Source organism: Ammospiza caudacuta, chromosome 20 (assembly GCF_027887145.1).
Source record: "Ammospiza caudacuta isolate bAmmCau1 chromosome 20, bAmmCau1.pri, whole genome shotgun sequence".
Lineage (NCBI taxonomy): Eukaryota > Metazoa > Chordata > Aves > Passeriformes > Passerellidae > Ammospiza > Ammospiza caudacuta.
The window spans coordinates 11374236-11389369 of NC_080612.1; the positions used below are offsets into that span (position 1 = coordinate 11374236).

General features: G+C 48.4%; 1 protein-coding gene across 1 annotated transcript in view; it reads right to left on the bottom strand.

Annotated features, from left to right (window-relative positions):
* Window positions 1-15134, bottom strand: part of ACACA (acetyl-CoA carboxylase alpha) — a 96110-nt gene that overhangs the window by 14331 nt on the left and 66645 nt on the right. Inside the window, exons 45-49 of the mRNA XM_058817890.1 lie at window positions 6791-6934; window positions 6566-6686; window positions 4882-4978; window positions 3358-3454; window positions 2621-2756 (exon numbers count right to left, since the gene is read on the bottom strand). Coding sequence (XP_058673873.1) covers window positions 2621-2756; window positions 3358-3454; window positions 4882-4978; window positions 6566-6686; window positions 6791-6934 — 595 coding nt within the window. The remainder of the gene's footprint in view (window positions 1-2620; window positions 2757-3357; window positions 3455-4881; window positions 4979-6565; window positions 6687-6790; window positions 6935-15134) is intronic.

Here is a 15134-nt window from a genome sequence, read left to right on the forward strand (position 1 = left end):
ATCTAAAATCCTCCTATCCCTCGAGAAAAGCCAAGGTGCCTTTGTCATTTAACCCTCATGTTAGTGTTAAGCATTAACAGGAACATAATTAAGCAATTAACTCTTTGGGAAACACTCTTTTATATTTAATATTTATATAAATATAAATATATATTATAATATATTATAACTTTTAATATTTATATATTATCTAATTGGGAATAAACATAAATCCCAGCAGAGACAGTGAAGAGTGAGAACAAACAAAACTCCAACCTTTCCCTTTGTCCTGAGCAAAGAAAAAGACTCAAAAGGGGTGACAAATTTATTACTAATTATACAATTATTTTATTATGTAGTGCTAGTAATAAACCACTTGAAGTACTTTCAGCTAATTCTAGTGTTAAAATAATTTGAATCAAGCAATTATTTTCTTAACTGAATTAATTCTTTACTAGACATTTTTTACTAGTGCTACATAATAAAATAATTGTGTAATTAGCAATACATTTTTCACTCCTGCCACGGGTGTATATTTTACTCAGGTGAAGAGCAGAGAAGAGCAGCACTAATTGTTTGAACAGGGCAGAGGGAGGAGAGGCAGAGGAACTGGGGGAACCTGATGCATTCTCAGAGCTCCAGGGTGTGATCAGGAGGGGATTTCATTTCCCAGGTGCCAGCAGGTGGTCAGGGAAGTGTTTCTGTGCCTGTGGATGCTTTGGGATCCTTGCTGTGCCCATGGATCCTTTGGGATCCTTTCTGTTCCCATGGATCCTTTTCTGTGCCCATGGATGCTTTTGGATCCTTTCTGTGCCTGAGGATCCTTCGGGATCCTTTCTGTGCTTGTGCATCCTCTGGGATCCTTCCTGTGCCTGTGCTTCCTTTGGGATCCTTTCTGTGCTATGGATGCTTTGGGATCCTTTCTGTGCCTGAGGATCCTTTGGGATCCTTTCTGTGCCTGTGGATCCTTTCTTTGCCTGTGAATCCTTTGGGATCCTTTCTGTGCCTGTGGATCCTTTTGGATCCTTTCTGTGCCCATGGATCCTTCTTGGGATCCTTTCTGTGCCTGTGCATCCTTTGAGATCCTTTCTGTGCCTGTGCATCCTTTTTGGGATCCTTTCTGTGCCTGTGCGTCCTCTGGGATCCTTTCTGTGCCCATAGATTCTTTTGGATCCTTTCTGTGCCTGAGGATCCCTTGGGATCCTTTTTGTACTTGTGGATCCTTTGGGATCCTTTGTGTGCCTGTGCACAACCCAGTACCCAGCCCCACAACCCACCACCCAGGCCAGCCTCTCTCCTCTGCCAATTCTTTCCTGTTTCTTTTCCTTTTCTTTGATGCTGTTGGGGCTCTGTCCCGGGCAGAAGGGAGCACAGTGGAACCCCAGCCCCCGCGGGGGGATCAGGGCTCCCTGTGGGTGGGTTTCCACGTGCTCAGCCCCGCTGCAGGAGGACCCTGGTGCTCATTTCCAGGGAATGTCACGCTCGGGGTGTCCCCGCCGTGGGTCAGCGCCGCCTCGCCCAAATGGAGCCCAAAGCAGCCCTGCCAAATGGCTCCTCCAGCACAGTGAGCCAGCCAGTTCTCCAGCATTTCATTCTCATTGTGCTCAGGAGCCTTCTGGCCGCAGAAGGGGACACCACCACACCACGAGCTGCCTTCATTTAGGGTGTTTTTTATATATTTATTTCTTTTGCAGCAGGAATTAGACCTCCCAGGCTGACTGGGAAAGAGGGGGTTTAATTTTTTCCCTCTTTTTTTTTCTCCTTTTCCTCCCCCTTCACTAATGTCAATTTTCAGCATAGCAAGAGCTGTCTCTAATCTTTTCCTACTCATTACACACAATTTTGGAGTCATTTTACCCACAGTGCAGTTGGCTCCTGGCAGTGTGTTTGTGTGCACTGAGGGGTGGCATAATTGTTTATTTTTCCTCCCTGCATAATCCCCAGCCAGCACTGAAACCAAAACTGCAAACAACTCCCCAAGGGACCCTGAGAGTGTCAGGAGACACCAGCAGCAAGCAGGAGGCTGGAAAATGCAAGGAGCAAGGTGCAAACTGCAATGGCTCTGTCCTGCCCTCCTCCTGCTGCCAGCTGCCTGGAATAACGTGGGCTATGCAATATAAATATTAACATCCTCGTGCTGCCTGCTCTACACAAGCCCAAAGCTCAAACTCAGTTTCTGAGGAACCCAGCAAGGCCAGAACTGACATTTTAACGTAAAACAATATTTAAGGACTAAATAAGGTAAATAAATAAGCTAAAATTACATCAACAGCATCCCAGGGAGTTGTGTGGCTGGGAAAGCAGCTCATGTAGAGGGTGCAGAATAAGCAAACGGAGCAGAATCCACCCTCAAAGGCAAGGGGTGTTTTCCAGAGGGAAGAATTTTGCCCTCTTCTGCCAACTCCCACCTTTGCCTCTGCAAACTGAGAGGCTTTGCCTTGCGCCCAGCAGCCTCTGCCACCCTGAGAGCTCCAGTGCTCCCTCACACAGGCAAGAGGCCCTGATCCAATCTTTCACTTCACATTTTACAGCATCAATCTCACACCCTTGGCACTTCACCACACTTCAAGCAGCACTCTTGCCCTGAGCAGCCAAGCCAGAGCCCAAACCAGCCCCAGGCCAGCTCCAAAGTGCTGCTTACCTTTCATTCCCCCAGAGAAGCCTCTCCAGTTGGCAAAGACCATCAGGGGCAGCCCTTCCCTGTTGAAGTCCTTGATTGCCTGGGCTGTTTTGAAGGCAGAGTCAGGGAACCACACCTGCCCAGCCTGCTGGATTATCTGGTGGCAAGAAAAATCCACTGTCAGGCCTTGAAGCACATTAATGTAAGAGTTAAAACACAGAAAAACCATCAGGAGCTGTGATGTGGGATAAACAACGAGGAACATGGCAGGTGAAATGTGTGGGATCTGCTTGGCCATGGGAAAACTGGGACAATCCTTTTGTCACCAACTTCAGCATTCCCATTAATTCAGCTAAGAAAAGAGTATGGACAGCCTGACACTGTGATGCTGTAAGAGAAAGAAAAGGAGATGGAGAGGAGAAAGCCCTGGAGAGATGAAGCAGGGCCAGGGCTGTGAAGCCAGGCAGGGGAACAGCAAAATGTCACAGCAGGAAGGTCATGGAGCACTGCAGTCACAGCAGGAGAGCAGGGAAGGGATCTTTGCTTGTCACATCCGATCCCTGATCCCTGCCCCTCCCCGAGTCAGGGCTGCAGGGAATCTGGGAATTCCTGGAGGTTAGGAATGTAGGAATGGTCACACAGCAGAGTGCAGGCACTGCCAGCTCCCCAGGAATGGGAACCACACCTGGGGAACGGAGGGACCTGCACAGGGACACTGGCAGGGGACACACAGGGACAGGGGCACAGGGCCCACCCACCTTGGCCTCCGAGTCCAGGTTTGCAGGATCAGCAGGAATGCTGAGCTCCACCGTCCTCGTTTCCACAGCAACCACTCCTACAGGTATTCCTCCCAGCCTGCAAACAGGTGAGACACTGAAATCCCCACCCCTGCCTTTTTTACACAGCCAAACAGCCAGGGGGGACAAGCAACGGGAGCAGAGCTGGGGCTGGAGAGTTCCAGAGAGGTCACAGCCCTCAAAGCAAAATCTACTCCAAAGATGAGCACATTCCTATCTAAAAATCAAACAGAATAAACCAAACCCAGATTCTGAGTGGTAAATCTGTGTATCCACCACCCTTCACCTGCCATCACCCAGATTTTGGTACTGGTGGATTTGACAATGAAAAATCAGAGAATCCCAGAAGGGGTTGGTATTTAGGGGGACTTTAAAGAATTGCTGTGTTTTCCCCAGATCTGCAGCTGCAGGGTGACAGCCAGGGGGACAGGGAGCTGGTAAACAATTCCTGTATTCCTGTGTTTTCCCCAGAACTGCTCTGCAGGGTGACAGCCAGGGGACAGGGAGCAGGGACAGAGGGATGGACAGCAGAGCAGGCACCAGGGAAGATCCCAGCTCTGCCTCCCAGGGCAGCCAGCCCTGCTGCACACAAAGGCCATGGAGGCCACGCTGCCAGGCCAGTCCCAGCAGAGCCCCTCTCCCTCCCCAGGCAGCCCGAGCTGATTTCCCACAGCCAGGGCAGAGACAGGGCCCATGTGCACCAAGGGGCTGAAATATTCCCATTCCCTGTGATGAAGAGTCTGCTGGAACCCCATAATTGCAGGAGCCGTCCTAAATCGGTAACTTATAACTTCTGTATTAGGGCCCATGTGACCTAATAAAGAACATCTTTATCCAAGTATTACAGTTATTTATTGAACTTGAAAACAGCTCAAAACAACTTCTGTTTTCCATAATACTTCATATAAATTTTATCAGGCCAGCACATGAAGATGCTACATCTTGTTTTATAGTGTGTCCCTGGACAAGTTGCCATAGAATAATAAAAGACAATTTACAGCCAACAGCACACATATTCCAAACATACATACGAGAGATGAGTTTTGGCAGCACTTACAGTAACAATCCCAGAAGAATACATTCATATTTGTTTTTTTTTCAAAGTGCCACTGCTTTTGAAAGGAGTCTGTTTCATTTGTGTTATATATCCCTGCTGTGTGAGAGTCCAAAGCCACTCGGAATTTGTCAGAAGAAAGGAGCTGCAAGTGAAGCTGAGCATGGACAGAGAGCTTCTGGCTTTGCCAAATCATTGATTTCCACCCCTGGCACACTGCTTGGCCTGGAAGCCTTTAAATTATAGAATTATAGAGCCATGGAATGGGTTGGAAGGGACCTTAAAGGTCATCTAATCCCTTTCTTTTCAACTCCTTCTATTAAATATATATACACATAGAGAATGAAATAATCACAGGAATGTTGTGTTCTAGAGAAATGCAAAGCTAACCCAAACTTGATTTCTACAATTGCCTAGAACACAGAACTTACCTTGCTCTCCCCACCACCACTGTCTGTGCCCAGGGCTGCATGATCTCCATGAACGAGCCATGGTCAAAGAAGCCACTCAGCCACTGCCCTTTCTGATCTAAAAGGAAGGGAAAAAAGGGAAAATCAAAAGAGGAAGGAGAGAGGGAAGAAAGAAAACAGAATATCAAAGCAACAAATCAAACTTGCTTTAAAATGCCAGCTGTAGAACATGGCACTGTCTTTTTATTTATTTAATTTTAAATAGATGACAATACAAGGGAACATTAGACAGCTGAGCATTTGTCTGCCTTCAGCCATCATGTCTTATTTCATTTCCTAGTCTGCATAAAGACAGCAATTTATCAGCAAAAGCATCATTTATTGTTAAACGATGGGGTTCTGAGAGCAGAGGGACTTCCTGTGCTTTTAAATAAATAACTCTGCTTTTTTCAAGACTACAAACATTTGTCAAAAGGCAGTAAAGTCATTAAAGATGGTTTTCAACACATCTATTTCTATTTTAAAACTTATCTCATATTCTTCTCTTGATCCTGCCTAATCTTTCTTTGAAAGAAGGAATGCTGCAGAAACCCAGGAACTAAATACGAAAATTTCAATTGTATTTCAGAATCAGTTACAGAAATCACAATACTGTGGGGCAGCTGCCGTGCACTGGGGTTTTGGGAAGCTCTGTATAAAAATAACCCACAAAAAAATCCCCCCAAAACCCCAAATCCCTCCCAGCTTCACCCCCTGGCACAGAGCTCCCGAGGAACTCTTCCCTCTGCTTCTGCAAACCCAAGTCCAAAACCAATTAAAAAGTGGAGATCCGAGCACGCTAACCTCTGCTGACTTAAACAGGATGGAGAGTGTTTTATCAAGCCCAAACTTGTAATTACTGTGTTCTACATTCCTTGCCTCTGTGGCCCCACTGTAAAATGTGACCATCCATTTCAGAATTATCTCTTTATCGCGAGCCCGAAGCTGATCGTTGAGATTCTGGCCTCGTGTCGGGCGTCACTTTGAAGAATATCACGGCAATATCTCCTCTAATAAATGGCTTTAACTTTTCACCTAGGAGATATCTGCTTTAACTTATCACAGGGAATCATCTGCTTTCCTTAACGCTTCCACTAAATTAAAATCTGAAGTCACTCGATTTGGAGGCCGGCGTTTGCGGCGCCCGGACAGCTGGATGAATTGCTTGAGAGATGATGAAAAAATATTATCCAAAACCAGAAAACTTAGTTTATCACAAATCTCATTTCAGCCCCCCAAACTCATTAATAACAGCGGGAGTAATGGTCACCCAGTTTGCAGCTTGTACCTACACAAGGCTGCACAACCCCAGCGGTGCAAACACAACAACTCCCCAAGATCTGCAGGAATATTGTGATTCCTTAAACAGACCCTCTGTGGATGGACTTTACCCTAAATCATAAAAAAAATCCATAGAAGTACCTATTCTCAGTAAATAGATAATCCATAAAAGTATGGTGTCCTTGAGCACTCAGGATTTACATGCTACTTTTAAATATTGTTTATAAATAATATTATTGATTAATATTATTATGTGTAAATATTTATATATTCTAGCCATATTGCTCAGAACTAATTATTTTACAGAATCTGAAATATATTTGGGTAGCAGACACGTGGCAAACAGCCTTGGAACAAGGTGAGTTGCTGCATGTCCTGGCCTTACTTGGGTTGGGGCGTCCAGCCAGCATCCAGCGAGGGTCGTAGGGGGCCTTGGTGGGAACAAAGTCAATGGTTCTGTCTATGGGATCCTTGGCCTTCAGGATGGGCACAGGGCTGTGGATATTCTAAGGGAAAAAGGGAAACACAGAAGGAAGTGAGAGCCCCATTCCCAAAACCCTGCAAACACAGCAAACAGGGGCACCTCGCACCTGGCAGGCCCAGGAATTACCTTTGGCATGTAGGAAAGCCACTGCAGAATGGTGTAGACCCCTTCAAAGTCATCACACACAGTGCCATGGGTCACCCCGTTGTTGTGCATGATCTGGATCCCTCCCAGCTGGTTGTTGGAGGTGTAAACTTCCCGTCCAAGCACCTGGGGGAAGAGAAATGGGAGAGCCATCAGGGCTGGGGTGTGAGCAGGAGGTGCTGGCCAAGGAGGGACACACAAACCCAGCCCTGCAGCACCTCAGCATCACCTGGAAATGGAAAGGGTGGAGCAAACCTCTCCCAGCACAGCTTCCCAAGCCCTGTGTGCAGCTAAGAGCTGCTGAACATGACCCCTAGTGAACAGAGGGCAGGGGTGGGTGGGATATTGGGAAGGAATTTTTCCAGGGGAGGCCCTGGCACGGGGTGCCCAGAGAAGCTGTGGATCCCTGGAAGTGTCCAAGGCCAGGCTGGACTGGGCCTGGAGCAGCCTGGGATAGTGGAAAGTGTCCCTGCCCATGCCAGGGGTGGAATTGGATCTTTAAGGTTCCTCCCAGCCCAAACCATTCTGATTCTATGATACTCAAGGGGAATGATACCAGTGGGGAAACTGAGGCAGTTTTCCCCCTCCCCAAGCAGCAGTGTGACCAAAGCTCCTGAGTGCTGAGCCCAGCTCAGCTCACTAATCCCAAACTGCTCCAAGAAAACTGTGGTTGGATGTATTTAAATGAATAACTGGGGGAAAAACCGGACAAAGGCCCATGAGCTCCTGGGAGAGGCTGGCCAGAGGCAGGCTGGGGCTGCTCATTCCCTTGCACAGCTCCATCTCTAATCTGAGCCTGGGCAGCACAGCTCTTTTCTCATTCTCCTGCTGTCTCTTCCCATTTGCCCTCTCCCTGACTGATACACTGATCTCTCGGTCACTTGGCTTTCTGCTCCACTGACTCCATATTACTAATAACACCTCTGCCACGGCCAGTTTACCTCATGAAGGCAGGAGCACATCATTACAAAATAAACTCATAACTTTGACATTCCAGCAAATACACGCCGTTTGTTATTTTTATGGGTTGAGTCTTTCTAACAGACAGAGGACATTACACACCTGCTTCATTTGGATCTTCAAAACCCCCTCAAACACACAGCACCAGCCTGGCCTCCCCCAAACACCCAGCACAGCTCACTCTGGGCACTGAGGAGCTGGCACATGCCAGCCAAGGTTTATGTACAGAAAAAACCGAGGCACAGACGTCACAAACCTAACCCCAAATACAGAATTCAGGGTGTGTTTTAGCAAAGGGATGTTCCTGGCTCTCCCTTCTGAGCTCCAACACCTTCCTCCTCCTCCTCTAACAGGATCAGTGCCAAGCAAAGCCGTGGTAGAGAAGACAGCAGCACAGATTTAGGTTCAAGGATAAGGAAAGCCCAGGCCTCCAGATGCCAGGCACAAGCCTAGCTAAACACTTCCCACAGAGGAAAATAAAAATAAAGAGGATTTAAACTGCCCCTCTCTGAACCAATGCAAACGCATGTACATGCAAAACGGGCCTCTGCTCCTGCTTATCTGGAGACTCTGCAGACAGCTCAGGTTTAGCACTGCTGACAGGCAATGAAACAGCCTAACATAGCACTGCTCTCACCCTTAAATCCCTTTTTGGAGATGCAGATAAACACACAGCTCCCTCTCTGAGTGCTGCAGCCCTTCCAGCAGAGCCTGGGGCAGGGGGAGAGCCCAGCGCAGGAGGGAGCCAGGCAGAGGGAGCCCAGCTGCAGGGAAAGGTGCTGTGAGGAGAGCCTGAGCTGGGACTGGCATGAGCTGGAGGTGCACAGGTGAGAGGGACAGAGCCCTTGTGAGAGGGGACAGTGCTCAGAATCACAGAGCCCTCAGCACAGCATGGGCTGCTCCATCCCCTGCCTGGCACTGGGGGCTCAGGGGGATCATGGAACCGAGAATGGTCTGGCTGGGAAGGGACCTTAAACCCTTCCCATGAAGGAATTCCTCCTAGTGTCCTGTATCTCCTCTTGTGCTGCCATTTGTTACCTTGGAGAAGACTTCCAAAATATTCCAAAATACTTGGGGCAGTGTTGCCAACGCTGAGTTCATCAGATCTTCAAAAAACCCATGAGGAAATCACATTTCTTGTTATTTCAGAGGATCTTTTGGCAAGCACGAGCAGAGCCAGGATTCCAACAGCCTCTAAAGGATGGTCCTCAACAGGTTCATAGGCCCATCATGTGCATATAAATAATTTTCCAGCACCCCAACCCATGCTGAGCAGCTGCTTTCCCCTCTCAGAACCTGAGCTGCTGGAGAGTTGGGACCTTCCCTGCAAAGCTGGGCTGGCTCATCTGTTTCACCCAGGCTGAAAGATCTGAAAACACGACAGCTTGGAGGGCTTGAATGGGAATCATTATGTAACATAAGTGCTGTTATTATTCCAAGCATATCATGTGTTCATATCAAATATAAGTGCCAGATTTTTATCCAAATAATTTCAATAATTGCAATTCCCATCCCACAATTTATATTGTCTGCCAGGAACACGAAGCAGGAGAGGCATATGCACGTCCTATAAATAGCCTATTTTTCATAAACAGGCAGAAATGATGGGAATGAATGTCTCATCAGAAAAAATGTAGGAACACAATGCAGGAACTTCAAACCTGACTGCTATTATGTGCAGCCAAGCCTCGACAGAGCTCAGTGCTCATTTCCAGCTCTTCCCCCACACGGATCACGCATTAGAGGGGGAAAAGCAGCAAGAGGGAAGAGAGCACAGAATGCAGAGCCCCGTGCCTGGCACTGGGAGCACAGACAGCTCCTCTCTGCCCTTCCTGCATTGCTAATCCTGGCTCTGTGCAGTTCCTGCACTCGGAATTTACGAGCCTGCCGTGGGGGACCCTTCTGACTGGGGAACAGATTGGCTCGGTCTAATGCTTGGAGATTATTAAAGGCAGAGCTATACTCCACTATCAAGTCTACAGATCTTTTATTTAGAAGATATGGTGCTCTAAATGCACAAAGAGCTCCCTGTCACCTTCACATTAAAGCCCCTAGTGCCTGGTAAATGGAATTATATAGCTGTCATCTCCTTTCCCCAAAGTTTTAAGAGTACAATGGGCTCATTTTTTCCCACTCCATCCCAGCTTCAGAACTAAGAGACCTACTTTGTATTGATTTAGAGTCTCGGAAATAAATAAACCTGCTTCTCCAATGTGATTCACAAGAAATTCATGATACACTATTGCATGATATATTTCAAGCTGCAGCCCGGGCTCTTTTTTCCCTTTGGTGAGTGATGGGGGAGGTGGGAGCTGGGGGGAGGTGGGGAGCTGACAGCCTGATGGTTATTGGGGATGGCTCCTGACTGCAAATCCAGGGGCAGGTCCTGCTGGTGGAGTCCTTCCCTGCTTCCATTTGGTGGGATCAGAGGGGAAAGGGGCAAAAAAGCAATTGCACTTCAGCAGGGCAAGGTGCAGCCAGGTGCTCGTGGAAATGCAGCTCCTGCGCCTCCCAATGCTCCTCACAGACACACAGGGAGCAGGGCTCCACAGCTGGTCACACACACCACTGGTTCTGTCTGTCTGTCTGTCTCCATCACACAATTTTGGTGGGAAGGTTTTCACACCTTGCAGTTACTGAGGAAAATTTCTGAGCTGCAGCAGAAAAATCAGGTTTTGCCATCTTGAGGGCTGAACTACAAACTCGAGATCAGACAGGCTCCAAATGACCTCTAAAGTATCTGCTGTACGTATTAAAAATAAAAATTAATTTGGGAAGAAAATCAGCTGGGAAATGAAAACCGAACAACTTTTCATTCGACCCAAAAAATTCCTGAGGAGAAGCCCATCCAAACTGATACTTTTCCTGAAGAGCTCCAGTTTCAGTGAAGTGGCATTTCCAAATGAAAAATGTCTTGTCAAAACCCTCGTGCCCCTCTCTCCTCTCACTGCGTGTGTTTTGCTCAAGGTCACTCCCTCAGCAAAAGGGAGTAAATCAAAAGGACTCAATTCACTTTGCAAACTAAAATTACAGCCCCTCTTCTGCATGGTGCCAACGCCCATAAATCCCACCTGTCCCAGCCAGGGGTTCCCTAATCTAGATATGAACCCCATAAACAATACCAATGGTTGTCTCCAACGCAAAGATCTTGGTCATTTCCTTTGTCACCTTCTGGACCCCAGAGAACCTTTGGGACCCTGTCACTGAGAGACCCTGGGGCACAGGCTGCAGTGCAGGGACCTCTTCACCAGCACACTGAAACTCTGCTCACTTTGCAGTCTGAGTTTAGGTTCAGTCATGAGAAATGCTCCGCTGCAATTCTCTGCAGTTCCCACCATGTGTCCAGAATCACAGGGAATTTCTATAGAAAACACCCCAGGCTGCTCATCCCAATGTGCCCCTGGGGACAGCCCAGGAGGGATGGTCTGGATCAAAAATTCTGGGATATTTTTGAAAAGTTCAGCTCCTGCGGAACATGAGGGAGCAGAGTTAATGCTCCGGTGAGAACACAGCCTGCAGGACCCCAGGAGCTGGGACACAGACCTGGGGAGGAGATTTGGACAGGCAGAATATGGGCCATGATGGTAAACTCGTGTTTAGCAGAATTAAACACACACAGAGCCCCCACCCACACAGACAGACTGAGCCAGATCTGTATTAAAAATGATAGAAGGAGGGAGAATAAAAAAAGTCAACAGAAATCTATTAGACTTTGCTCCCTAAGCAAACACCAAGGGACTGATAATGGCAAGCCTGGAACGTAAATTGTCTCTAATGGGAACAATACACAAATATCACCACTTAAAGAAAGGCAATTAAAACAAAAATGCAGCCACGGAGGGTGAGGGTGGCTGTTTATCTGCACTGAGGCCAGGCATCCATCCTGCCCGCATGCACTGCTCCACACAGAGCAAGAGAACACAACCTCCATCCTGGGCCCGCCCTTGTCCCCAGCGCCCAGGGCAGAGCAGGGGAGCCTGTGCTGCTCCCCAGGATAACCTTGGGCAGCCCCAACCTCCACACAAGGAGCCAACCCTCGATGCTGGTGAGTGTTCGTTTCTGGTTGACATTCCCAGCCCTCCTTGCTTAGCATTCTCCAGCACCCTGCACCCATACAGATCTCCCAACAGTCCTGCTGTGCCACTACAGAATGATTCATATCATGCATTAATAATTATAATGCTCCTTTGAATGACAGGGCTGGCACTTGCTGTTCTAACTCACATGATTGCTCTCACATGATTGCTTTGATCTAATCCCAGGACTGGAGTCATCTTGAGCAGATACTGAGCTATCCCTGCCTTGAATCTCAAAAAAAAAAAAATAGCTTTCCACAGTACAAACCCCAAACAGCATCAGGCTCACAGGGCTTTTATTTATTTTTGCAGATTGTGAAATTGAAGGGCAAATATTGCTGTTGGCAATCACTCCCCAGGCTGTGTGAGCCTCCTGTTCCTCCCTGAGGAGCCTGAGAGCTGCCCAGACCTCTCTCACAGCCCCCTGAGCAGCCCTGACCTATTGTCTCATCCTGTTCTGTGAATCCCAGAGCATCCAGAACGTTCTGCAGCACAACTCAGGACCGAATCAAAACCACAAAGATATTCTCTTCTGGCCTCGTGCAAAGGAATCCAACAAGACCAAACAACTTTTTTTCTTTTTTGACCCATTCTGGTCAGAAATGCCACCCCATGACCAGGCGGGGAGATGAAGCCCAAAGTGCTGAACTGTGCCTTGAATGTTTCATATTTCAGTTTGTGACCCCTCATCCTCCCTGCAGAGTCCTGGCAGGTGGGGTTTGTCCAGCTCACCCCTGGTGCTCTGAGCAAACCACGGGGAGCACAGGGCAAGTCAAGACCAGAGGGTTTGGGGGAAAATAAAGCTAAAACAGGAGGGAAACAAACCAGGGCTGGTCAGAATTCTGTCACCTCTGGCAGCTTCAGGGCAGCTCTTCATCACCCTCACAAAATGAACTGTCTGAGAGCCTGGCTGAACATCTACATAAACTGATGGGAATCCTGCTCCTGAAAGTCTCAGCTGAATCTGGCTTCCCTCAGGAAAAGCCCAGAACACCCATCTGCAGGGAAAATGTGACTGAAAGCCACTATTTGTTTCCATTAACACAACAGCCTCCAAGATGGGATTTCTTTTAAACACAAAAGACAAGGAGGAGCAAACTGATTAAAAATAGGTCAGAGGCAGACTCTGGAACATCCTTGGGATGGCTGAAATGGAACACAGCCCTGGAAGCAGTGCAGGAATGGGGAATGCCAGGCTCTTTGGTCTGACTTCCATCAAAAAGAAAACCCATGGAAATGGAGGTGCTGGTGCAGGGCACAGCACGTCAGGTCTGAAATCACACAACCTGGCTCAGGTTATCACGAGGCAAGGGAGGGAGGGAGGAAGAAGAGGAGGAAGGTTTGGGGGCAGAAAAAGGGGGAGGCAGGGGAAGTTAAAAAAAAAAAAAAAATCTCTGCCTCAGCAAAAGTTTTCATTAAAATTTTAGACAAATGATCTCTGTGTCCTTCTCCCATGCTGCCTGGGGCTCCATGCTATTTCTATGCAAATAACAACCTCGTGGTTTATATCTTATTATTTCCACCGGAGCTGCGGCGACATGACCCGAGACGTGTGTGAGGTAGAGACAGCGCCACAGAGAGAGGGAGAGAAAGAGAGGGAAGGGAGGGAGGGAGATGGAGTGGCTGCTCGCTGAAGTGTGAAAAAATATTGTCAGGAGTGAGCAGCAAGAACAAAAAAAAAAGAGGGAAAAAAAAAAAGAAAAAATTGCAGGGATAACGTGTTTATTTCAGCCCCTCTCCCCATGTGAACCAGCATCTTTTAAAATTCATTGGGCATCAGGCGATCATGCACAATCCATCTGCTTTCACTTTATCATTTGCATTTCATGCCTCCTGGCTTTTGATGTGCTGATACTTTGATGCAGTCAGGAGACGCGCATTATCATTATTTCAATTTGCAGGGGGGTCAGCGGGCTCGGCACAGCGCGGCACACGCTCACCCCGAGCAGGGAAATGGCATTTCCACCCCTCCAGCCACCCCCTGCTGCAATGCTCTGGGGACACAAAAGGGGCAGGGAAACACGGCCCTGTGTGCCCTGTGCTGGCACTGGGAGCGTGGCACCTTCACCTGGGCATGGGGACACAAAGACAGCTCCACCATGGAACCCTGCACATCCCTGTGAAATGCTCTGGGGACACAAAAGGGGCAGAAAAACACGGCCCTGTGTGCCCTGTGCTGGCACCTGGGGCATGGCATCTTCACCTGGGCATGGGCACACAAAGACAGCTCCACCAGGGGAACCCTGATGCATTCCCTGCCAGGGAAGGGCTGGAGGGAGCTCTAACCCAGCTGTCTCCCCAGGATGTGCCCTGTGCATGTGAGGAGCCAAGCCCAGAAGGCACCAGGAGCTGCAGCTGCAAGTGACACTGACCTTGAGCTCATCATCTGAGTTAGAGGTCACCCCTGGCTCTGGCAGCTGGACCTTTCCCTCTACACCTAAACCCTCAGGCTGCTTTTACATAATGATAATGAACGAGACCAGCAACAGCTCGGCTGCACATAATGTTTGTCACCATTCCCCTCTGCTCCCTTTGTAAATTAGAAAGAATCCAGCATTTCACAGGGAAAAAAATAAAATGAAACAACTTCCCAGAAAGCCCTGCCTGCTCTCTGAAAGCCCAATTGTCTCCATTGCTGCAGGAACAGTTTTGTGCTGCACGTTCTGCTGGCGGACAGGAGACATTTTGAAGATGTGCTTGCATGGATCAGCATCCACTGCTTGCTTCAGGTCAGCCAGACTGAGCTCAGACATTCCAGGCTAGCCCTGGACACCAGCTCCCTGCTTCAAACACATTTCTGGGACACAACTGCAGCTGGATCCCTCCAGGAAGCCCTGAGCAGAACTGCAGGCACTGGAAACTGAGGATCTCTGAAGGAGCAGATACCACACACACCCAGGAGTGAGGGGACTGGTCAAGGGCAGGTGAACACTGCTGGGGCTGGCTGGGAAAGCTGGGGAGGATGCAGCAGGATCCTCCCTCACCTTCAGGCAGGTAGAGGTTCAGAGTCGGCACAAGCATACCAACACCCCAACAGAGCAGGGAGGAGGGGAAGGGACACACAGGATCATTGAGCCCACTGAAATTCACAGAAAGGGACACACAGGATTGTTGAGCCCACTGAAATCCTCAGGATGGGATAAATCCTCCCACAGAAAGCAGCTCCTTCCGCCTGTGCCTGCTGGCAGAGGTCAGGTGCTTAAACCAGTCCACACCCTTAATTTTTAAGTGCCTAAAATTCAGTGGGATTAAAGGAGTCCTGTGCAAACAGGCACTGAGAGCAGGGGCAG